This window comes from Populus nigra, chromosome 13 (assembly GCF_951802175.1).
Source record: "Populus nigra chromosome 13, ddPopNigr1.1, whole genome shotgun sequence".
In the NCBI taxonomy this organism is placed as follows: domain Eukaryota; kingdom Viridiplantae; phylum Streptophyta; class Magnoliopsida; order Malpighiales; family Salicaceae; genus Populus; species Populus nigra.
Window position 1 is genome coordinate 10,979,513 of NC_084864.1, and position 25,379 is coordinate 11,004,891.

General features: G+C 31.6%; 2 protein-coding genes across 2 annotated transcripts; one reads left to right on the forward strand and one right to left on the reverse strand.

The window, feature by feature from the left end:
* Nucleotides 1-1,534: 1,534 nt before the first annotated feature.
* On the reverse strand, nucleotides 1,535-4,124 carry LOC133670682 (UDP-glucose 6-dehydrogenase 4). Its single transcript, XM_062091252.1, has 2 exons — nucleotides 3,938-4,124; nucleotides 1,535-3,303 (listed from the first exon to the last, which is right to left on the reverse strand). Exon 2 carries the CDS (start codon nucleotides 3,279-3,281, stop codon nucleotides 1,836-1,838), a length of 1,446 nt encoding a protein of 481 aa, XP_061947236.1. The 5' UTR covers nucleotides 3,282-3,303; nucleotides 3,938-4,124; the 3' UTR covers nucleotides 1,535-1,835.
* Nucleotides 4,125-14,914: 10,790 nt separating this feature from the next.
* LOC133670887 (microtubule-destabilizing protein 60) lies at nucleotides 14,915-18,706 on the forward strand. The gene is made up of 8 exons (XM_062091483.1): nucleotides 14,915-16,118; nucleotides 16,231-16,276; nucleotides 16,376-16,471; nucleotides 16,581-16,700; nucleotides 17,020-17,118; nucleotides 17,486-17,545; nucleotides 17,635-17,729; nucleotides 18,228-18,706. The coding sequence occupies exons 1-8, from the start codon at nucleotides 15,142-15,144 to the stop codon at nucleotides 18,340-18,342; spliced, it is 1,608 nt and encodes a 535-aa protein (XP_061947467.1). The 5' UTR covers nucleotides 14,915-15,141; the 3' UTR covers nucleotides 18,343-18,706.
* Nucleotides 18,707-25,379: the final 6,673 nt, after the last annotated feature.

The following is a 25,379-nucleotide window of genomic DNA, read 5'->3' on the forward strand; positions in this document are numbered from 1 at the left end:
TTACAAAAATATTTTAATTTTTTTATTTCACTTTAAAAAAATAATATGTTATTTAAAATTTTAAAAGAAGGGCACAGACAGCCCTAAATTTTCCCTGTCTCTACCAGAAATAAAAACAACTCGCTGCCCCCTTGCTTTGGATTTTCTCTCCCAGAACCAGTAAAGCTTTGCTTTTCACTTAGGCAAAGTAGCTGCCATAGAGACCCAATCACAACTTCTCTCATCCCTCTCTCATTCATCCCCCTGCCTTTTGGCCAAAACAGAGAGCCCCTCCCTCTTTTTTCCTAACCATCTATGGGCCAAACCCAGAGACCCAGCTCTTCAATGGTGATTTGCTTGTTTTCTGCATTATTTTTATTTTCTAGTTGCATTAAAGGTGTGAATCAAACAACATAAACCATTCATTTATGTGTTTTTTTTTCAAGACTAGCCTTGCACATGGCAACAAACTTCTCAGCCAGCTTGTCTATGTCGAGCCAGCTTCCATAGACGACTGGAGCATTTGCAAACAACAACTCATTATAGAGAAAATGAAGAAATAAGAAGAGAAGCCGAACGACAGAAACCATATTTGAAGAAGAATCGGGTCTCGTCTGAGTTCTCCCGGGTCATAGATCATCCTGCCGGGTCGTCTGAGTTTACCGGATTGTTGTACCTGCTGGTTTTTTAACAAACTCAGACCAGTCCAGCCCTTAAAGCAATTTATATAAGTTTTATTATAGAGAGGAAAACAATCGTACGAAATTATGTATACAGTAAAACATTGACTTGAAGGCATTTCAAATTCCATATGGAATTTGTCCTCCTATAAATAATTTATTTTCTCTGTATAAACCTTTATCTTTTAATTATTTTCGTCATCAACTCTTTGCATCTTTTCAAGTTCATGACATAAAGTCATTCAAAAACAAAGAAAAAGAAACATCAAATATGTTGGAGTGTACCATCATCTTGGTGATGAAAACAAATTGATGCCATCTAAAGCTTTCATCACTATTTCTCATGAAGGAAAGTGTCAAAAGATTTCATTACAAGTAGACTAAAATATTTGGCATTGTTGTTCTGGTTGTTTTTTAAATAATTTTTCGTGTCGAAATACATGCTAATAATTTTTATTTTTTTAAAAAATTATTTTTAATATCAACACATCAAAAAAAATTAAAACATACAAAACAAAATTTTTAAATTTTTTAAAAACACAATTTGCATCACCAGACATATTCTAAATCAATTCAGGATATTTTTGTCGGTAGCCTCTAAACGCGAACAACAAATAAAGGCAAAAGAACCTAGAACCCAGGAAACGCGAAGCAGAAATATCTGATCACATCTCCTAAAAGAGAGCAAGATGCCCAAGTCACCTTTTAGAAAATAACCAAAACCATTCCCGCCAGGCATCAGCACCAAGTACACGTCATGTGGCTCAAAAATACAAAAAAAAAAAGAATCTAAAATAAAAAATGAAAAACATAAAATAAAACTATCTCAGAGAGTTCAAAGGAATTACCAATGCTGAATTGGCATTCGGAGAGAGTAAGATAACAATGACCTATTGAATTCAACATTTCATTTATGACAGTACTTTAAACCAAATAAACATCAAATTGACTTTTCTAAACAAGTACCAAATGACAGGGAGGTGAGGAAACGCAATGTAAGGCAAAATGTAAAGCATCTTGCTTTCACCATGGCAGTCATGCAGTATCTGCCAAAGTCCTAGATGAAAGCAAGAAACAATGACAATACTCGATAAAAGAAAAGGTAAAGAATCAGATTCATTGCCTCGTACTATAATTGGTTGACCAGTTGCATGAGCTAACCAATCAGCATCTCTCTTATGCAATAGCAGGCATGTCCTTGAGCCATGCATCCAGTGGCTTACCGATTGAGTACACAATAAATCCAATCCCCCTCAGCTCGTCCGCATTCACTACATTCCTTCCATCGAACACAAAAGCTGGTTTCTGCATGTTGTCAAATATCTTCTTGTAATCGAGAGTCCTGAATTCATCCCACTCCGTCAAGATGCAAATGCCGTGGGCTCCCTTTGTTGCCTCATAGGCATCCCAAGTAACAGTCACTTGCTTAACAGCAGATTTGGGACTCTTTGGCTGGAGATGGAGAGGATGATCCCAATCAAACTTTTTCATGATGAGATCCCTCTGAATCTGGTCTTCTGTGACCTGTGGATCATAGATGTTCAAGATAGCCTTGTCTCCCAACAGCCCCTTGCACACATCAATGGCAGGGGTCTCCCTTGTGTCGCCAGTATCCTTCTTGAAAGCGAACCCTAAAATGGCAATCTTCTTTTGAGAAACCGTGTTAAACATAGAGGAAACAACACGGTTCACGAATCGGCTCTTCTGGTAATCATTGATCTTGATAACTTGTTTCCAGTACTCTGCTACCTCCGGAAGGCCATTGCACTCACATATGTAAACGAGATTCAGAATATCCTTCTGGAAGCAGGACCCACCAAAACCAACACTAGAACTCAAGAACTTGGGACCAATCCTTGAATCCTTGCCAATAGCATAGGACACCTCAGCAACATCGGCCCCAGTTGCCTCGCAGAGTGCTGACATGGCATTAACAGAGGAAATCCTTTGGGCCAGGAAGGCATTGGCAGCAAGCTTGGACAGCTCTGCAGACCAAAGGTTAGTGGTTAGGATGCGGTCTTCGGGAACCCAGTGAGCGTAGACACTCTTCAATGCTTGGATTGCCTTCTGGCCTTCTGGGGTTTCCCTTCCTCCAATGAGGACACGATCAGGTTGAAACAGATCTTCGATTGCAGTTCCTTCTGCAAGGAACTCAGGGTTTGAGAGGATCTGGAATTTGATCCCTTTACTGTTATGGGTCAAAATCTTTTCAATAGCCTCAGCAGTCTTAACTGGGACTGTTGATTTCTCAACAACTATTTTGTCAGATTTGGACACATCAGCAATCGTACGTGCAGCACTCTCCCAGTATGTCAGATCTGCAGCTTTACCAGCTCCAAGACCCTGAGTTTTAGTTGGGGTGTTGACTGAAACAAAAACTATATCAGCCTCTGCAACATGCTTCTCCACATCGGTGCTGAAGAAGATGTTCTTGCCTCTTCGCTGCTTCACCACATCATCAAGGCCTGGCTCATAGATGGGGAGCTGGTCACTGTTCCAGGCTGCAATCCTAGGTTCAGAGATGTCAACAACCACCACCTCAATATCCGGGCACTTGAGTGCAATGACAGCCATTGTAGGCCCACCTACATACCCTGCTCCAATGCAACAGATCTTCACCATTTTCCTCCTCTAAGTTTACAACCTGAAGAAGGCAAATTTATTAATCCATCATTATGAAAGAAAACAAATAAAAAACGAATAAGCAAACTCTAACCTACTCTAGCAGATCAATGGATAAGCAACAATAACGCTTGTAAATTCACAAATCACACACGCACGCACACAATGATGTATCAAATCAGCACATGACAACGTCAAACAACAAAATTGAGTCCATTTCCCACAACACAATCGATACCATTTCAACCCTTTTCAATACGTTGAACTAGATCCAGACTTTGAATCAAGTCCTAGTCCGTCCTGGATCTTAGAAAATGTTGCGCTTCTCATACGTTTTGACTCATTTGCTTGGATATTCGATAATAAATTAAATAAAAAAATGAAACAAATAAAAAAATCTAACACGGCGAACTACAACTTACTACCACAGCCTAGAATGCTAAGATCCGAACAGAAATTAAGAGCTAGAATCAGTTTGGAAGCAGATCCGGTAGAATTCAAAGCTAAAAGAGTCGGCAGATCTTATGACTTTCCAACCAATCAGATCCATTTTTGAAACAACAGATCGAGGAGTAAAATTGTGCTGAACATCATCAGACCTAAACGAATTTCACAATTAAATTAGAAGAAAGAGAGAAATGAAATTGGAATGGTACCTCGGAATGTAAAGAGAGAGATCAAGAGAGTAATTTGTCTGACGTCTTCTGTTAACTGGATGCTGGAATGAGAGCAAAGAGAGAGCGGGGCGATGTTTAAATACACATCTCCATTCCTAGATCTGCCCCTCCTGTGTGCTTCCCTATTAATTGGTTTTAAGTAAATTATACTTTAATTACTGTATTTATAAGCAATCTGTATTTCGGTCCCTCTATTCTCTAAAATATTAGTTAGTCCCTTGACTTTTAGATCCACTTGTTTTCTTGTCCCTCCCTGAAATACTATTAGTCACTGCACGTAAATCACAACCATCTCTCTCTCACTCTCTCTCTTGAAACTATTATTGTCATTATGCTTGTCGGTGATTCATTGGTTATGTGCTAAAGGGATTTTTCTTATCATTGACTTTTCATTACTTCATCAAGTGGTTATTGAAGCTGACCCTCTTAATTAATCCAGTTTGATAAGTTAATTCATTAATTATTTTACTTTGAATTAATTTTTTTCTTTTACCATAATGAATTTGTTTTTCAAAAAACACCCCGAATAATGTTGTTTCGGAGTTCTTTTTTATTATTATTAAAAATCATAGCTTGAATAAACTAATTAACTCATGGATCAACTCGCCGAATACACGACCGGAGCTTTGAGCAGGGTCGACTATCATATTGGGTAGGTTTTATAACTGTATTTTAATTATAGAACGTAATAGATTTGCATAGGATGTTAAAAAAAAGGTGCTAATTAACAAATATTGATGCAAAAAGGACTAAATTATGTTTTTTCTTAAAAAAGAGTGACTACATCACTCCAATGGGATTGGTCGCAGTGCAGCTATCAAGAGCAGGATCCGCGGTCCAGGATTAGGCAGGGGGAGAGGAACAGGGGTAGAAAGGTAAAAGAGGCGGCTTTGATTGTTTTGGACAAAATAATACCGTGGAATTTATTTATTTACGCCTAAAGGAATGGCGCCCCCCGTTGAAGTATTGGAAAGTTAACTGAAAAATATTCAACGCGTCATTGGACAGCTAGGATTAGAGAGGCAGTTACCCGAATGGCACATCCCTCGTAAGTAAGATTCATGAACGCAAGGAGGCATCCAGGATGTTGCTCGGCATCATGCATGTTTTGTGATGTGATGTCTCAAAATATGGTAAATATTATTTTTTAAAAATATATTAAAATAATATTTTATTATTTTTAAAAAATTATTTTTCATATTAACATATTAAAATAATTTGAAAATACTAAAAAATATTAATTTAAAAAATCATTTGTGAAACATAAAAACAAATTAAGTTTTTGTGTGTTGAGGTTAATTAGTATGGTTTTTGAGTTATAACTTGTATTTACCTTTAATGGATCGGTTTTTTTAGCTTTATTATTAGATTATTTCTTAAAAAGGGGGGTTTGCCTACCCTTCTAAAGTTAAGTTTCATTATTGAAATTAATTGTCAAAATATTGAATATTTACATTAAGGATATGTTTGGTATGATTGCATTGTGAAGGTATGGCGATGTCATTGTGATGTCGAGCTTGTTTGGCCGAGGTTTTTTTTATGTTTTTTAATTATTTTGAGGTATTAATATTAAAAATAAATTTAAAAATAAAAATATATTATTTTAATATATTTTCTATTAAAAAAATATTTTAACAAATAACCGCTATCATAACATTAAATAATAAATGGTTAAAAAATAATATACAGTTAAAATATTGAAATAGAAGTTAATAATAACGGTCTGAAGTTCTTCCACTTTTTCAGTTTTTCAATTTTTAGTTATGGTGTCCACATGAACCCCACAACCAGCCTTTAATTACTCAAGTTGGGGTTTTTTTTTTTTGGTTAATATTAAATAGTTGGGGTGATTATTTTCAGTTTCATTGGATTTTTATTAAAAAAATAATTAAATTAAATTTTTTAAAAAAAAAAACCGAAACCGGTTCAAATCGGTTTGGCTCGGTTTTTTTCCGGTTTAGCTTTTTTTTCTAGTTTTTTTCGGTTTGGGTTCGGTTCGGTTTTTTTTATTTCAGGCTTATAAAACCGAATCGGTCGGTTTTTTAAAATTTTAATTGGTTTAATCAGGTTTTTTTCACGATTCGGTTTTTTCAATTATTTTTTTTCTAGTTTTCTCGGTTTAATCGGTTTTTTGATTTTTTTACTCACCCCTGCAAATAGGTGCTAAAAACAGCAATTACCAAATGGTTTATAAGCAATTCACTTGCTATTTTTGTATAAAAGGAAAAAAAAATTGCATTAAAATCATTACTTAAAATGTTATCTGTGACAGAGAGATTTTATGGTTTTGTGGAGTGATTTTTATGTTAAGATAATCTGTTTTCAGCTTCGAAAAGGTTTATAATATCTAATTATGAAATTAGAAAATTAATGGTAAAATGTAAAATTTTATTTGGATCTAGTTTAAATAAAGGGTCCCTTTTAGTTGATCACTGGTTTTGTTGCCCGCAGCAGATTGCAGGCATGGATTTGAGGTGGTGGTAATGCGTTTTTTAAGTATAGTTTTAAGAAACTATAAGTGTAAACTTATAATATACCAAGTATGATAATATATATATATGAACTTTGATTCTATTAAAAAAATATCACAAATGATATTTTTTTAATGTAAAAAAAAATATTTAGATCATAAAAAATTCCTTAACAGTATAATTAAATTTGATTTAGCAGATCAATTTTGAAACCTTCTAATTTGACTCATTGCTTAAATCAAATGAGAGTTGTCACAACATAACAAAGCCCATTTAGCAGATCTGAAGACAACCTAGATAACTAGTAAAAACATGATTTGACTTTAAAAAAATTGAAAATGATATTTTTTAATATTGAGATGATAACATATTGAATTGACTTAAGTAAGAGACACAACTATAATAAGTTAATCCGGTTGGATCATATATCTCTTTCTTTCCCCATCTCTTCTTCTCTCCTCGATTGGGCCTTCATTTTGATCGGGTGGGATGAAACTCGAAACTAAACCAAAGAGTTATCATAGAATCAGAGACTAAATTTAAAATAAAAAGGTGAAAATATGGGGGTTGCCACGACCCGACTCCTTACCTAACTGGAGTTTTAAATTAAATCGCATAAGAGTTGTTACAATGTGATAGAGTCGATTTAGTGGGTTCAAAGATAACTCGAATAACTATTAAGAACATGGTTTGCATTTAAAAAATTTCAAGATGATATTTTTTTTTCTAATATTAAGGTGGCGATATATTACATCAATCCAAGTTAGCACTTTAAACTCGTTACTTGGCGTGGACACTACCACAATAAACTAATCTAATTGAGTTATTAGCATCCATCATTTCTCATTCCTTCTAATATACTGGATTGGAATTTCATTGGGCTACGGTTAGATGAAATTCATGAATAAATTAAAGAGTTATAAGAGAATCTTGGAATAAATTTAGAATGAAAAAAAAACTATTAAAAACATGAAAGTTATGACGATCTGACTCTTTGCTTAACTCGAGATTCAAATTAAATAGTGTGCGAGTTACTACGATATGACAAAATCAATTTGATGGGTCTAAAAATAGCTTGAATAACTATTAAAAATATAATTTGTTTTTTTATAAAAAATCAAGATGAGATTTTTTTTTAATATTGAGATGACATCATATTGTATCGACCTAGATTAACATGCTAAGTTCACAACTTGAGTTATGGACACGACTATAATGAGCTAGCCTAATTGAACCGTCTATCTCGTTTTTTTATCCTTTATTATTTCTCTTGTTATATTTTTATTAGGTTTAGAAGGATGAAATTTAAAAATAAATTAAAAATTTATAAAAAAATCATAAATTAAATTAAAAAATATATCTCTGCATACAATTCACACGCTAGCATTCGAGGAAAGCTGCCACATTAGAGAGGTGATTGCGGCCACTAGATTAAATTTGGTGTCATTGTCCCAATGAGAGCTTCCAAACAAAGACGAAGCTCTTTTGTGGATCCAGTCACCAATTCTTCTCCTCTTTTTTATTTTTCTTTTTCCTTTCCTAGGTTTTTATGTCTAATTTTTCTCAACAAATTTTCACAATATCGGTGACGATTTTTTTTAAATCTTGATTTCTTAAATATTGGAGTAAATGAAGAACCTTTAACCTAAATTAATGTTGCAAGAAAATTTTTTATTTTGTTTTATTTACAATTTTTAAATGGATGATTTTATTACATGGATGCCAGATTTTTCACAAAATAATGTAAAGCCTAAAGAAGAAATTCCTCATACTTCTACAATGATTGTTCAAACAAAAATAGAAGAACATTTTAGAATAAAAACAAAGAATTTTATAGACGTGAGATTATAATTATATTTGCATCTCGTGAAACAGGGTAAAAATATCAATCCAAAATTTATCTAGTTTAACTCTAATTTTTTTTTTAAAATAAAATAATTAACTCGAGTTAATCGATTCAACTTCTTGTATCGAGTCCACTCCAAATGAGATTTAATAACGGTAAACAACACAAACATTGGAGAAACATGTGAATTTTACTTAATAAGTGGGGGTAACATTGCAGAAACATGTGCACCTAATTTAATAAAAAAGCTAAAACAGTAGCACCTTCATTGATAAAGTGTAAAGGGCATGCTTCAAAATCAAGGATGAATTCGCTTAAGATCTCAGGGAAAGTTGAGTGTTCTTGAAGCTATAGAAGCAAGGAGACAGCACGAAAACCTCCAAGGGAAACAATGATGGAATCCAAAAGGCCATGGTGATGATGACGACTCGTAATAATGCCCAGAATCCAATTCAATTAACATGAAAGCACATGAACAAAAGCAAAACGTAGCGAGGTAGTTGCCTTCCTTGCGTTCTGGTCAAAAGTAACTTTAGTCCCTCAACAAACAAATTTATTCTGGTTGAGCAACTTCATTTTCGTTGAAATCAAGTCATATCATTTAGGCTTCTGCGTGGCCTCTTTTTTTTTTTTTTTTTTTTTATAATTCATGCATGACTTTAGTGTGTCCTTGCTATTGTGACGCGTGTCGAGCAATAAGTAACAATGATTTCGATTGGGGGCACAGATTTTTTTTTTATTTTTTTTAACAATAAAATTATTAAAATAACCTTTTAAGCAAAAAAAATAATTATGTTTTTCATACAAGGATTTTGTCGTGATTTTCTTTTTAAATAAACAATAAAAGTATATTTAAATATCCTCATGATCAAATGATTTAAAACTTACTTAGAGGGGTATTTTCATTGGTGTCTCTTAGTGTTTTTTTTTTTTTTGCTATTTTTGAGTGGGATTATCGACATTTCTATCTTTTAAAATTTACACATTAAAAAATAAAAAAAATTGCTAGCACATAATGAGTATGCAGGAGCAAGTGGATGTTGCTCGCGCCCTTTGGAAGGCCTGCACGGTTTTTTGTTAATATCTCTCATTTATAATTTATGATTTTTTTATTTAGCCTTTTTGAATTGAGGTTTTTTTTAAATGTTTTTTATGTGTTTAATTTTTTAAGATATTATTATGATTCATCTATAAAAGTTTTTTTTAATGTTTTATATGAATGAAATTCATTAAAAAAAACATTTTAAAAAGTGTAGGCTTGCATGATATTTTTTTCAATTAGTTTCATGTGTGTATCTATTTTCATTGTTTTTTGGATGAATAAAAAAATTATTCCAACAAACAAATTTAATAAACACAACATGATGAATGTCTCATTTCACGAGATCAAATATCTTTTTTACATCTACCTCTTGATAATTTTAGTTATTGTTAATGATTTTTATTTATTTATTTTCACTAATATTTGATTGATTTATTTAATTAAATACTTGCACAAACTTTTTATTTGCATTTAAAATTTTCTATGCATAAAAATGCACTTTAAAAGTTCACACATCTTTTTTTAAAACAAAAATAATATGACTCGCAACGCGAGTTAAATTTTTTTTGGAGTAAATAAACTATTAATATTTAGACTCAAATTCATTGCTAAGAAGAAGACTAAGTATATAAAAGGCTTCGAGAAACAATAATAATAATAATAAAAAAAAAACAAGCAATTTTGACATAGATATTTTTTTACTAGCCCACAGCTACTTATTCTTCAAGTTCAAGTATTTCCTTTCTAAAAAGAACAAGATCAATCATAATTGGGATTTTTTAGACTAATTTTAGCAAGGTAATTTATTTATTTTTCAGATGGTAAAAGCATATTTTGGTCTCAAAAGCTAGTAAGGCTTGAAATGTAATTTCCTTCGCCAATTGTAAAGAATTAAGAACTTGGTTATCAAAGGTCGGTCCACTCATAAAATTAAAACAAGGAAAACATACATGACATATAAAATATAACCTCCATAAATTTTCTAAATACCAGTCATAGCAAGACAACCCCCTCTATCAACTTGAACATTGAAGAGAAAAAAAAGGCATTAGAATAAGAAACTTGAACCAATTAGTTATCCAACAAATAAAGGCAATCATAACCATATAGTAGGTGATCCAGTGGTAAAAGCTTGAGATCAAGGGGTTTACTCTCTCTGTGGTCTCAAGTTCGAGCCCTGTGGTTGTTAATATGATGACCATTGGAGGCTTACATGGTTGTTAACTTCAGAGCTCATGGGATTAGTCGAGGTACGTGCAAACTGCATTGGACACCCACATTAATAAAAAAAAATAAAGGCAACCATACGTAACCATACAGACGACCCCATGACAATTATTTGAAGAAAAAAAATAGTCTGAATGCCAAAACCCATATCTTTAATTATGCTTTTAGAATAGGAAAAAGAAACTTCAAAAAATAGCTAATAAATAAATAAATAACAAACAAATCAAGTTTATTACCTAAAACTACAATCCAAAACCTAAGCCAAAAAACTAAACTTTTGCAATGATGCTTGTATGGAAAAGAGAGACGGAGAAAGCCTGAGATGAAGAGGATAGTTGGGTCTATGATCAATGGTTAAGATCATTAGCAATAGAGAGAGGTTGTGTCACTGGAAATTAATTTTTTTAAGGCTATTAGCTTAATTTTCTTTGTAGAAAAAGAGGAAGGGACGTGAACCATATCATCATGTTGTCATGCAATCCACAATCAAGATTGAGATATGATCTTGGAAAGATGAAAAATATTTGATAGAAGTGTGACATAATAGAAATCTGTTCCAAGACACCAAAACTATTGAAATGAAGTCAAATGACACCACGAAGCCAATTAATCTTCAATAAGTCAAATTTAGTTCGTTCAAGAACAAAAAAAATACAAGAATCTCTCTCATATGTTAAAAATAAAAAAATTCAAAAATATTATTCATCAAAGGTTATTGCAACTTAGGCTTACAAGAGTTTAAGTACTTTTGAAAATTAACCCTAATGGATCTACCCTTATGGGCTAAATTGATCCACTTACAAAATTGATCCAAAACCTATATTAGGAAGCCCAAACCTTGATCCAAATAAGTCTAGGATCCTAACTGAAAATAAAGTATTAATTTAGATCAAATAAGCCTTGGGCTATAGTTGAAATAATAAAAATAAAACCCATAAGTTAATTCCCTATGCTGTTGTGAGAAGAGAAGAAGAAAAGAAAACAACACAAGTATGATATAATATTTATTTATAGCCTACAATGCTGCCCAATGATCTTATAAACTAATATGTCATTAAATACCATCAGTTCTTTTTTTTTTTCTTGTGTAGCTAGGATGGATAAAAAATCATTGTAAAGAATTTTAGAACATTAATGAATCATTACCACACTTGAAAATTATGTCGCAACCCATTAAAGATCCTTGAAGAACTAGAAAATTTCTAAAACAAGTTGTCACAACTTGTAGGAAAATGATCCTAACCAAATAGAAAGTCCACAAGTCAAAAGAAAGTAAATAACAAAATTCGTACATCTTGTTCTGATTTATATTACAAGACCTTTTCAAACTCCGATTCACCTGAACTTTTATTTCCACATAGAAAAATACCGCTAGAATCATTTGGTAAAGTCTCAGCTCGATCAAACGGCTTGATTTGGAGTTATGCTCAATAATATAAAATTAAACGATAGAAAATTTTACACCAAAATCCAAATATGACCTTACTAGGTACGAGGGAAGAAAATTGTTTTGAGGTTGTCAACAAAAAGAGAAATATGAGAAGAAATGGAAAAAAAACTTAATTAGTATTCAACCACGTCTCTAAGACACAAAAAAGGAAGAAAAAAAAATAAAAGCTAGAATACAATTGCAATTATAACGAAGGGGTGTTTGTTTGATGGAAAGTGGTTTTCTGGAAACCACTTTCCAAACTTTTCTATATTTGTTTGTCATTAGAAAAATTTATCAACGAAAAACACTTTCCAGTCAGAAGAAAATTTGGCTTCGTTTCCAGGAAAGTGTTTTTCTTTTTATTTTGGGTGGAAAACACTTTCCGGAAGTTGTAAAAAATTTAGAAATGTCATATTATTTGCTGATTATATCAAATTTGGTCCTCAAATTTTTATTTTGAAAGTGTTTTTCAACTTATTTTCATTACACTACCAAACATCGAAAAATAGTTCACTTTCCTGTAATTCACTTTTCCGGAATTCACTTTTTGGCCATGTTTGTTTTTTGGAATGTAGTTTTCGAGAAACCACTTTCCAAATTTTCCTGTGTTTGTTTGTCATTAGAAAAGATGGTCAATTAAAAACGCTTTCCAGTCAATGGAAAACACTTTCCAGTCAAAGAAAAACACTTTCCGGTCAACAAAAAACACTTTCCAGTTAAAGGAAAATTTGACTTGGTTTTCAGGAAAGTGTTTTTCCTTTTGGCTATGTTTGTTTTCCGGAAAGTAGTTTCCAAGAAAACACTTTCTAAACTTTTATTATTTGCTAATTATATCAAATTTGGTCCTTAAACTTTTGATTGCTATATATATATATATATATATATATATATTGTTTTGAATATTTATTTTTTAATTTCATCTCTTAAAATTTAATTTTTATATTAACTTTGGTCCTTATTTTTATAATTGTTATTTGTTTTTTTCTTATCATTTTTTTATTGAAATTTTTTTATCTATCAAATTTGGTCCTCATTCTTTTGATTGTTACTTATTTTATTTGAAATAATTTGTAAAATGTTAATTATTATTATTTCAATTTCTTCATCTTTCAATTTTTTTATTTTTTATTTGATCTCTATTATTTTGATTATTATTTATTTTATCTGAGATAATTTATGAAATTATATTTTTTTTTTCAATTTCATTCCCATTCAACTTTTTAATTTGTAAGATTTGTTCCTCATTATTTTAATAAATTTGAAAAAAATAAAACATTAATAAGTTATTTTTCAGCTCATTTTCCATAACATAACCAAATACTGGAAAGTGTTTTCCAATTTATTTTCTATTACACTACAAAACATCAGAAAATACTTTCCCGGAATTTACTTTCCCAGGAATTCTCTTAAAAAAAAAAACTACTTTCCAGCAAACAAACGAGGTCTAAAAGGAAACTACTTTCCAGCAAACAAACAGAGTTGTAATGTAAAAGTTTCTCCTGGGAGGTGCTACGGATAAAATCTCTTTGACTCTAGTCCAAGTGAAAAAACCCAAAACATATCATATTTACCAAGTAAGATGGAAAAAGAGAGAATTGATAGCTTTGTCTTTGGATAATATGACCTCTTTGGATGGTAGAAAGAGGGGAAAAAATTTAATAAAATCTCAGCAATATTTTTTCAATATTGAATGAAATGCCTTTATAGAGGGACACTGAAGTCAAAAATAAATTTTAAAAAATAAAAAAATATTATTTTGATTCATTTTTAAATAAAAAACAATATAAAAAATAAGTTTTACTACACTTCCAAATAGACATTAAAGATAGCTTGAATAAGTGTGCCCGCCCTAGGCTTGTGTTTTTAGACCTAAGCACGCTAAACCAATCAAACCTATATGACCAGATTGTTTTGTTTTGTTTTGTTTTTTATCCCCTGATAGTTTTTTTAATTTTGTTATTTAATACTAAGTTTTTATTGAATTTATTTTTATTTATTTTTTTAATTGAATCATGTAAAATTAATATTTATAAGGTTTAATTTTAAATCTAAATTAAATAAGAGGTTGAGTTATGAATCAATCAACTAAGCTATATTTAATCTAGAGTGTAGGGCAGAAAAATAAACTAATATTATTTACGCTATATTGGATTGTTGGATACAATCTCACGATGACTTGACAATATTGATAAGTAGGTACATTTCCAACATTGTCATGTAGGTTCAAATCATAAAAAAAGCTTATAAGAAAATATTATATATATAAATAAATAAATAAAATTACTAATGGGGGTTTGGATGACGGCGCCTGAGGCTTCAACCGGAGAGAGACTCGGTGTCCATGGAGCTAACCGGAAAATGACCTTATTAAAAAAGGAAAAAAATAATAAAAATGTTTTTGGGCCTAACTCAAAGTTACAAATCAATCTGGGCTATGCTTCTTCAATCTTTTTCAACGAAGTCCTTTCGACAATAAAAAAAAAAAAATGTTTATGCACTGTTTATTTTTGTTATAGAAATGTGGTTTTTAAAAAACTTATTTTTTAAAATATTTTAATGTATTAAAATAAAAAAATTATATTTTTTTATTATAAAATCTTTTTAATTTTAAATATGTATTTAAAATTACGATAATAACATGATTTTAAAAAAATATTAGATTATACCTAAATGGCTTTTACTATAGAAAATAAACTCAAACTCCCCCAAAAACATACTAAACTTTGAAATACATCCTAAATAAAAAACTTCATGGATTTAAAAAATTCCAAAATTCGTAATTTTTTAAATACCAAATATGAGAGAGAGATTGATTAATAGGCATAACTGTTGCTAAATAATTCTTTCCACCACCTCCATGATATATAAATCCACTAAAATCACACACCATCTAACGGTCAAAAACCCAAAACAAAATTCAAACGAATCAATCCAACCCCTACAAAACCACAACCCCACAGAAAAAACTAGCCGTTACGAAGAGCGTCCAAAACCCTCTACGTTCCTTTTTCTCTTCACAGTCACACACCATCTATGCCCTCATTCATCGCTCTCCCTCTCTCTCTCAGTGATCAAAGAAACAAACCACCATCTCTCTCCCTCTCCATCGAAACACTTACAAGCAAAAAAACCTTTATTGATTTTGGTATTTTGAAGTGATTCTTGATGGATTTGAATACCAAGAATCCAAAATCAGCCACTCCGGTGAAAGACCCTCATGGGTTTCAATCAAAATTATCTGAGAATTCAAATCCAAATCTTTCCCATTCAAGTCCTTGTTCAAAACCCACAAATTCTCCTCTTACCAAATCTGCCAAATCCCAAAAATCTGCCTCGAGGAATCCGACTTTGAATCTAAATCCTGTCATTTATTCACCCAGAAACAAGATTAGGGAAAGAAGGTTTGTAGTGGCAAAAAAGAAATCAAAGAAAGGGGCTTTGAATTCAAATACAACTCCTGTGGATTGCAAGTGCAAGGAGAGATATGGGGACAATGTAAACAAGTGCTTGTGTGTGGCCTATGAGACATTAAGGGCTTCGCAGGAGGAGTTTTTCAAGAACAAGAACGATGTTGAAGAGAAAGGTGAAGCAGATAAGGAAAAGGCCTTTGATTATAAAGCTATGATAGAATTTGAAGAGGAGGAGATAGAAAATCATTTTGCGGCTCAAAATCTTGAGATTGAAGATAGAGACGGATCAGATACTCAATATTCCTGCGAAAGCGAGAAATCGGGACAAATGGGTAGTTCCACAATCAAGAGAAGGAGAGATAAGTTACTTGAAGATGCAAGAAACAGTGCACCTGACTCTGGGAAAGTGAAGCATTTGGTTGATGCCTTTGAGAAGCTTTTTACCCTACCAAATCCAAAGGAATCAGATAAGACTGAAGAGGAGGAGATAAAGGAGAATAGAAAGAAGGCAATGCAATGGGCATTGCCTGGATTGCAGCATCCTAAAGTGGTGCCCGAGACTGAATACTCTTCTTCTTCATTTTCATTGCCTAGGTTTCAGCCTGCTGAGGTATCCGAGACAAACTTCTCTTCTTCTTCATTCTGTCCATCTGATTTCTGTTTAACTTCTGAGAATCTGGGGCTGGATTCAAGGATTTCTCTTTCCTCTTCATGGGATGGCAGTCAGAGCAGGTTAGTAACAATTGCTGAATTGATTTCATTGAATCCCACATTTGAAAACATATTTTAGTTTTTAAGTTAGGTTCTAATTAGGTATTAATTTTCTGTTTTTTCGAAATGCCAGTAATTCTAGCAGGTCATCTAATGGAGGCAGGAGAAGCCGAAGAAATGTGAGTTTTTTTTTTTTCACTTGCCTCGTAATTTCCTATTTGATCTCACGTGTATTATATTTAAGCTGATGATTTTGGTGATCTTGTTTGACTTTTTAGAGTGCTGAGTCAAGTGGAACAATGGGGGTGAGGCGGTTGAAGAAGAAGAAGCAACTTAAAGTCACAAGCCAAAAGCCATTTAAGCTCAGGACAGAGGTGCGTAGCTTTCTTTCTTTCTTTTTTCATCATGAGAGCTGAACATGGAGTGTTCACATTGCTTTGTAATGAATCGCATGGTAAGTTTTGTGATTGGTTCCCATTGTAGCAAAGGGGAAGACAGAAGGAAGAGGAATTCACAAAGAAGATTCAAGAAATAATGATGGAGGAGGAGAGGCTGCGGATTCCTGTTGCACAAGGCCTGCCTTGGACAACAGACGAACCAGAGGTTAGTCCTTTCTCTGATTGAGTAGGCAAGGCAATTGATACTCCAAGATGCCTTATAAAACTTGAAGACCAGTTCCATGTGCTGCATGGTTAATAGCATGTTTTTAACCACTTTTGATTTGAAAGAATAAACAGTTTACAGAACTGAGATTAGTTGACCTGTTTCTGTCATGAGGAATATGCAATCAAGGATTTAGGAAAATATTTGTGTTCATGAGTTCAATTTCATTGATATGTTCTGTCTAATTTTACATGTCATGGAGTTCAGTTTTTAATCATACGTTTTGATCATGAATTACTTACATTGGCGTTGTCTGCAGTGCCTAATCAAACCTCCAGTGAAAGAAAACACCAAGCCCGTTGACCTGAAGCTCCATAGTGATATTCGGGCCGTGGAGCGTGCTGACTTTGATCATCAGGTAGTTTTCTTACTATAGTGATTAGCATATGGGGTTTTAGTGCTGATCTTGATAGGTGCACTGCTCGGTTTATGATTAAACTACCAGAAAATGGGTCTATTAAAGCCTGTACAATTAACTTTCGATACTCTGGTCGAAGAGAACATCTAATAGAAGCATGGCTTACAGTGAAATGCCTCTCATAGAGTGAGGTTGTTACCCCCCACATGGTTGATAAGTGGTGTTTGTGCTTTCATGTGCGGGCAATCATGTATTTACTCATTTGTTGTTACTTGTGTTGGTTCTAGCTAGCTGAAACTATATCACAGCACCAAGACTTGAAACCTGGAAGTAACTTTATCATTTCTTTATATTACAATGCTGTCAGGTATCTGAGAAGATGAGCCTGATTGAGCAATACAAGATGGAAAGAGAGAGGCAACGAAAGGCAAGTATAGAAATAAAAGGAATGATTTTAAGGTGATGCTGTTGTTTCATTCTGATTAAAATCTTCAAATTCGCTGTTGGCTCTTGTAGTTGGCAGAAGAGGAAGAGATACGCAGATTGAGAAAGGAACTCGTTCCAAAAGCACAGCCCATGCCCTATTTCGACCGGCCATTCATTCCCAGAAGGTAAGGGTTACCTGGTTTATTTATTCGCACGTGTGTGTCTTGTAAGTCACTTCATTTCCATATGCGTTCCTTGTGGCTATGGTGGGGTTGTTTACAGTGGCAAAGCTCAACCTTTCTTCTGAAGGGGGAAAAGCGAAGGTCCAAGGGACCATGGTGTTTGTTCAAATGTGTTTTGATGTGTCCTTGTGCTTAGAATGAAAGTTTACATCAGTTCTTTTGGTAGTTAATATGCACAAACAAGAAGGAATGGTGGTGACCTTGTATTTCGTTGTCCTCAGATACACACGATAAAATTTGTGCCCAAGCATAGTTATTTTACATCCAAGTGTATTTGGCATTTTTGGTCATGGATCATAAAGCTTCCTTCGTTTGATTTGTATCAGCCAGCCCTTCTAAAAGACACCCCTTTCAAGATAAAATGCGCGCTTTCCTGTGCAGCTTTCTTGTTGAATGAACTAGTTAGTTAAATGACGTACTGCTGTTTTTGGATTTGTTAAGGTCAATGAAGCATCCAACAGTGCCGAGAGAACCAAGGTTTCACATACCTCAACACAAGAAGATCAAGTGCTGTCTATCATGGAGCGATGTCAGCAGCTACACTTGTGATCAATAGGGAACAGAGGAAGAGAAAGAATAGGTGGAGGAGGGTTAGGCATTCGTTCGTTCCTTGTCAATTAGTACTTAATACTGTTGACCCTTGTTCTGTTTATCCATTTTCTCACTCAACTCTTCCCAATCATTCTTTACATCATCTGTATATGAGGCAACCAATTAGTTGCAATTTTGAGGACTGCTTTTGGCTTGTGTTCTTGTGCGCAGTGAAACCAGTGGGGGAAAAAACATATGAAGTTCTCAATTCATATTTGGTGCCTTTCAAGGTTGCATGACAAGTTAGTGCAGCAGAATATTTATCTGTGGCTTATTGTTTCTTCCATTTCCTCCATTGATAAGTTCTTAATAATCTTTTCCATGTCCAAGCAACTCTCTGCGTTGTTTCTTCTCTCATGTGCAAATCACCTTGCTGCCCAGCAACTATTGCCTGTTTTTATTTACTTCCCCTTGAACTATTGGCTATTTTTATTTACAACCCTTGAAGATTCTTTTTATTTCAGTAGTTGAACTATTATTCATTAATTTTCATATGCTTTTCAATGAATTTATTAATGAAATCTAATGGAAGGGGTGTATATTCGAACAAGCAATAGTTCAGCTATTAAAATTAATAAAAAAAACCTCAATCTAGTATAAAAAAATGAATAGTTGTATAGGAGGTTTTTATATAGACTGGTCTCTGTTAAAATTAATTTGGTTTTTCTTTTCTATTAATGTGATTTTCATGTATTATTAGCAAATTTATTAAGGAAAATTGACAAAAAAAAGTAAATAAAAAAGAGTAACACTTCAACTATTGAAAGAAAAATAATTCTTCAGGGGTGTAAATAAAGAAAAGCAATAATTTAAGAGATCTTTGTACAAACTGTCCATGTGAAATAAAAACCCAACTCATTGTTCATTGTTCTTTGTTCTTGTATACAAATTATACTATATAAAAGTGTTAAGGTGTTAATGAAAAGTTTTGTTCATCAAAACTCTACTTGAAATAGAGTTATGTCATTTTAAACTAGAAAATTATATCCTTTTGTTTTAAAAGTTGTGTTAAAATTATATGTCAAAATTATCTATAAAAAAAGATAATTCCGACATAGTTTTGATAATGGAGAAAACTTATAATTTTTCTAAAATTCTTTTCTTTTGTATTCCTTAGCTCAAAGTTTTTATAAAAAGTAAGATATAAATTTTGGTTCACCGTTTATTATTGGTTGTGCTACCAAGAATAAGAGATTGAGTAAGCCTAAGAAATAATATTACAATCACACAGCTAGCACTAAAGAGCAACCAATAAATTGTTTTAAGCCTGGATGATTGATTGTTATTTCAATTCACTTTTTTAAGTCTATTTTCTATTAACAAGTACTGTAAGTTGGTTTTTCTTTTATTTTTTGATTTATATGCTTGTTTTATATTTTGTATAAATCAAATCATAGAGTAAAAGAGAAACAATAGTCTTAGAAACTATTTAAAGTATTCCAACAAATAAAAACTCATATTGTAACAATTAAGAGAATAAAGACCAAATTGGAATCAAAAGTAGATTAAAAGGATAGAAATCAAGCTTGAAAAAAAAAAGATAGAGAAAAGTAGGCGGAGAAGAAAAAGTAAAATTAGAGGCCAACCACAACTCCGTTGTCCGCACGCGCGAGACCACCATGAAAAGCATGACCGAACCTTTTGAATCTCATCATGGAAGGTGGGGGATGACCACCATAATACACCTCACGCGTCGATCATGTAACATTCCTAGTTTTTAGGACAATACACAACAGGTAACTGGAAATTTTAGAATTTTTTTTTTAGATCCACCTAAATTTTTACAAATTTTTTGGTAGAGTCTTCTCTATACGGGGATGTCCCAAGTTATCGACAATACCAGATTTACTGTTTCTATGTTATTTCACAACGCAATCCAATCATCATAGATCTCACCCAAACTCTTCATCATCAACACAATACATCTTATTCAATAATATTACAAAATTCAAGTTCATAAAAGAAAACAATGTATAATTCAATTGCAACTTATTATCATTGCATAAACTATATCATGCATAATAATATCACATAATGAAATTAAAATGAAGGATCCAATTTCAGTTATAATATACATGGTTAAAATAGATACTTATAATTACATCATTTGATTAAAGTCATACATCTGAATTTACCGGTCAATACTACATTTTAAGTTTAGGATATAAGTGTCTTGAATTACAACATAATTATATACCAAAAGATAACTAAATTAAGATCACTCTTGATGTGACTCCGATGAACTTGAAAACAACAAATAACGTTTACTTATAAATATAAAAAAGGTAATACAAACAATAATAACAGTGATGAGTAATAATTTTCATGGCATTTCTTTTGATACATAAAATTTAGACATAGATTTCTTTACAATATGCATTTTCCATCTAATATCCTAATTAATTACCAAGAATAATTTCATCTTAGAAATCACAACATGACTAAAATGATTTTGAATGTCATCTCTTTATGAATCAATCCTCATTTGATACCAAGATATTCTTTTCTCGATATCATTAGCTTATCTTGTTCTTCCAGAATAACTAATTAACACTTCTCCTCTCATTCTCCAAAACTTAATTGCTGGTACTAATAAATCTCATTAGTATCATTAATCTTTCATTACCGGGTTAAACTAATCAATTCCGTTCAAGTGAGGATATTAATACAATCGATTAATATTATTAACTATTTATAACCCAAAATAGTTAATTAATTCTTATCCACATCTGGTTTACCATCTAAATTACCAATGTCAAGAACCCTTGATATCATTAGCCTCCTTACCTGAAGTGGTTAATCACACCAGCAATGGTTGTTGATATCAATGCGACCCATTGATATCACTAACTATTTCTAACTCGAAATAGTTAATTAATTTATCTTTCTCCCTTAATCATGTCGATGTTAGTAAATTTTACTAACATCAATAGTCACCCAATTACCTGAGATCGACTAATCAATTTAAGGAATGTCAATACCAATGGAATCTCATTGATACCATTAGCTATCCTAACTCGAATAGCTAATCAATGTCATTTGAAATGCCGGTACCAAAAGGAACCCCATTGATACCATTATTTATTCCAATTTTCAGGATAACTAATCAATGTCATCACAATATTCTATTCATACCGATCACGTAGACACAAACTACTAAATTTAAATCATATATATAGATCACCAAGTTCAAATCATTTATATACCTAGCAAATTTAAAATGGTAGAAAATAAAAAGCCTTAGGTGTTGGGCTCCTACTTGTAAAATCTTAATTGGTAGTCCCCGACTGTTGTCTGGGTCTTGTTGCTCCCCCTGCATTAATAGACATACCACGTTATTACTCATGAGCATTTATTCCTTCTAAATCAATAATCTATACAATTTCTTTTTAATAATCTCATTCGTTATTATCCCTAGTCATTTAAATTTACATCTAATTTTCCCATTAAATCTTTTCCCTTAAGTTTTTTAACAAAAATACAAATTAACATTACAATCGACGTAATTCCTCATTTAAACACTGTTTTGTGTTTTGTCTATAACTAACATTATATAGTTCGGTTTAAGGCGTGACTTAATCATTTGGAAAGATAATACATAGGGATATAAGTCCACTAAGGGAGAAGAATTCAGTTCTACTCTTAAAACCCTGAAAAAATACTCGTTATCAAGAAGATGACCAATTTTCCAGTAGGGTCTATCTTGACCCCTTCTAAGTTATTAGCTCATAACTGGAGTTTTAAAACTCCAAATTAAGAAAGGTCAACTCTTTTGGATAGATAACAACCAAGACTATAATTTCTACGAAGAAACTTAGTCCAAATTCCCTCATTTTCATATTCTAATTCCCTCTAAAAAACCATGAGATGGAACTGTCCAATTTCATCGACAATTTCGTAACCATTCACACATCACCAATTTAACTTATCCTTATTCAAACCAATTCCTTGTCTAATTTCATTAACTAATCAATCAACACTCTTCTCAACCCTTTTTAACACCTTCATTGTTATTCATTCATGCATTTCTCATCATCTTAATTCATATAAACACACACCATCAAGTCAAATATTCAAATAAAACATTCTTATTCTTCTTACATCAATGTTCGGCCACACACTTATTAAGGAGCTATAAATTTTCTTTCAAAATTACTTGTTATTTCAACTCATTTCAACCATATTCCATGTCACAAACATCAATTCAATTTAATTTCTTATTTCCTCCAAAATTCATCATGAACCCTTATCTCAATTTGATGAAAAAATCAATGGAAATTTAACAATTTATTGTAAGAACTTGTTAAATGGATGTTGGGACACCTTACTAAAGAGTAATCTAGGCTTCAATTGCTAACCAATCAAGGATTTTCACCTCTTCTTCCTTGCTTGTTGTTGCCACTACTTTCTCCTCACTCATATCCCTTCCCTTACTAGAAATATCAAATCCTTCATTTTCATAATTTATTTGCTTAATTTTTTTATACACTTCCTTTAAAATTTTACTTTTAAGAGTAATTCAGTCATTACAATGTGCAAAAAAAAGTCAGACCAATATACCCCTAATGAATTTGACAAAGACCTTTTTTCACATGGAAAAGACTATTTTACCTCAGACAAAGCTTTAGAAATCAAGGAGTAATGTAGAAAATGGTATTTCAATATAGTAATTCATAGTAATTTGTATCTAAAGCTATAGTGAAAAATCTATACCCTATAAAGTTTTTGTTAATATTGATCAATATCAATATCTATCTATTTATTTATCTATATAATAAAAGTAAAACAAATACAATGAGCTAGGATTGCTCTAGGAGTTGATAAATGAACTTCTAACTAAGAATTTTTTTACAATCCATGCCCTTTATGAAGTTACATGTATGTTTATAAATTTTATTAAATTTACTCCTAAATTCATATTCAGTTGATCAATCATAGAAATGTAATGTGAATGAATTAATGAAAAAAGATTAAGAAACTCTTTATTTTCTATGACGATGGCCTTGAATTTCTATAACATTAGCCAATAATTAGAGATCTTTATATCCTTTTTTCCTCCACCTAAATCCACACTCTTATAATCAAACTTTGAACTTTCAAAAGGCCCTAGATCCTAGGTTTTATAACTAATATACTAAAATACAATAATTCTTCTCAATATAAGCTTTTGAAGCCACATGTTAAGTTACCTCCACATTGATTAAATTTGATGACAATGTATCTCCAATTATAAAAATGTACCACAAAAAAGCCATGAGATAATACTTGAAATTGGACAACTTTCATGTAGTTTTTATTATATATGAATATACCTACTTATTTATCATGACACATTTGTGTTTATAATTTGTATAAATCAACTAACCTGCATTAAGTCTTAATCCATGTTCAATTGATCGATTTTAGAATTTTAATATTTATGTTAGTGAAAATAACAAACCTCTATGGTTGTTGTGATAATAGACATAAACTTGTATAACATTACCAAAATGATTGAAGATGTTTCTCTAAGTTGAAGTCAAAATGTTATAATCAAAATATGATTTTTAGAAAAAAAAATCCTTATAATAAGATCCTAAAATTAATATACTAATACACAATAATTCTTTACTTGGGCTTTAAATCCATAAATTCATTTATAACTCAAAAGAGCCATTATGATTCAAACACATCCTTGAAAAAAACAATTGCACTTATTTTCATAATAACCTTAAACTTGTGTACTGATCAAGGATGTTTTTATTCTTTTTGCTCCAACATGAAGCCAAAACAATATAATCCATAATAATGGGATGCTAAAATTAATATTTAAAAAAACAATAATTTTCCACACTTAAGAGCTTTATATAGAGCTATAACTCAAAAGATCTATCTTGATTCAAAATGTATTGAAATTAAGATATATAAGATGGTAAATTCTTTACAATTGCATTAAAAAACAAGTCATATTTCAAGATTGCTATATTTTATTATAATTTTTTAGTAGGAAAAAAATAAAAAACAAATGAAAGAAAATCAAGTGTGAGAAAAAAAATGATGAGCATAATTGAAAAGTGAAAAGAATTGAAAAACTGAAAAAAAATAAAGTGCTAAAAAATTATAGAGGTAAAGAAGAAAAAAAAAATATCACTGTTCAATTTTTTTTTATATCCTAATTCCACATTATAATTTTTTAAAATCTAAACCAAACATGTCTAATTAGGGATTGCTCCAGTTTTTCTTTTTAAATATAGTTTTTTTCCTTTCAAATATGGGTCTACCATTTGATATAAAAATAAAAACTCTTTGTAGAAGAAAGGTAAAATAACTTCATCCATAAAGAAGAAAGAAAGAAAGAAAAGAAATAATGAAAATATAGATAAAAAAGCTCCCTCTCATACTAGAAAAACTACAAAATAGGAAGGAAAAAAACAATTATTATTTTCTCTCTTTTTATCACATAAATTCTCATTCTCTTTACCAGCTTACAACTAAGCCACCCCGGCTTAAATGTGATAATTTTCTTTGATTTGACTCTAGATTTCATTGATTTTAGTCTTTGAAATTGTACGTCTTTTACAAATTAATTATTGATTCACAAATTGTTCAATTAAGTTTTTAATTGCTCACCATACTTTGAATTTTATGCACTTAAACCCCTGATTTGACCAATTAAACTTTTCAAAGTTCAATTTCAATTCTTAAGCTTTGATTTGTTTCAATTAATATCCAAATTGACTCTAAAAGCTGATTTTCCTTGCAATTAAGTCATCAATAAATGCAATTAAACTTTTCAAAACTCCAATTAAGTCATTAAACACCAAAATAAAATATTTTCACTATTGGGACCCTTTGTCAATTAAAATTAGGTTTCTAATTTTTTCAATCTTGGACATTTTCATCTACCAGCTCTTACTTGATACCTTGATCTTTCACCAACAAAATTAGACTGTTTTTTTTTAAAAACTTTCTTCATGTGTATTCTCTTGTATATATTTTTGTTTTATTTTTTCTTTATTTTTT

Bases quoted from the DNA above. Each gene is read 5' to 3' on its own strand.
- LOC133670682 (XM_062091252.1), bottom strand. From the start codon at position 3,281: ATGGTGAAGATCTGTTGCATTGGAGCAGGGTATGTAGGTGGGCCTACA.
- LOC133670887 (XM_062091483.1), top strand. From the start codon at position 15,142: ATGGATTTGAATACCAAGAATCCAAAATCAGCCACTCCGGTGAAAGAC. The intron at 16,472-16,580 runs GTGCGTAGCTTT...TTCCCATTGTAG, and splicing joins CATTTAAGCTCAGGACAGAG to CAAAGGGGAAGACAGAAGGA. The intron at 17,546-17,634 runs GCAAGTATAGAA...TGGCTCTTGTAG, and splicing joins AAAGAGAGAGGCAACGAAAG to TTGGCAGAAGAGGAAGAGAT.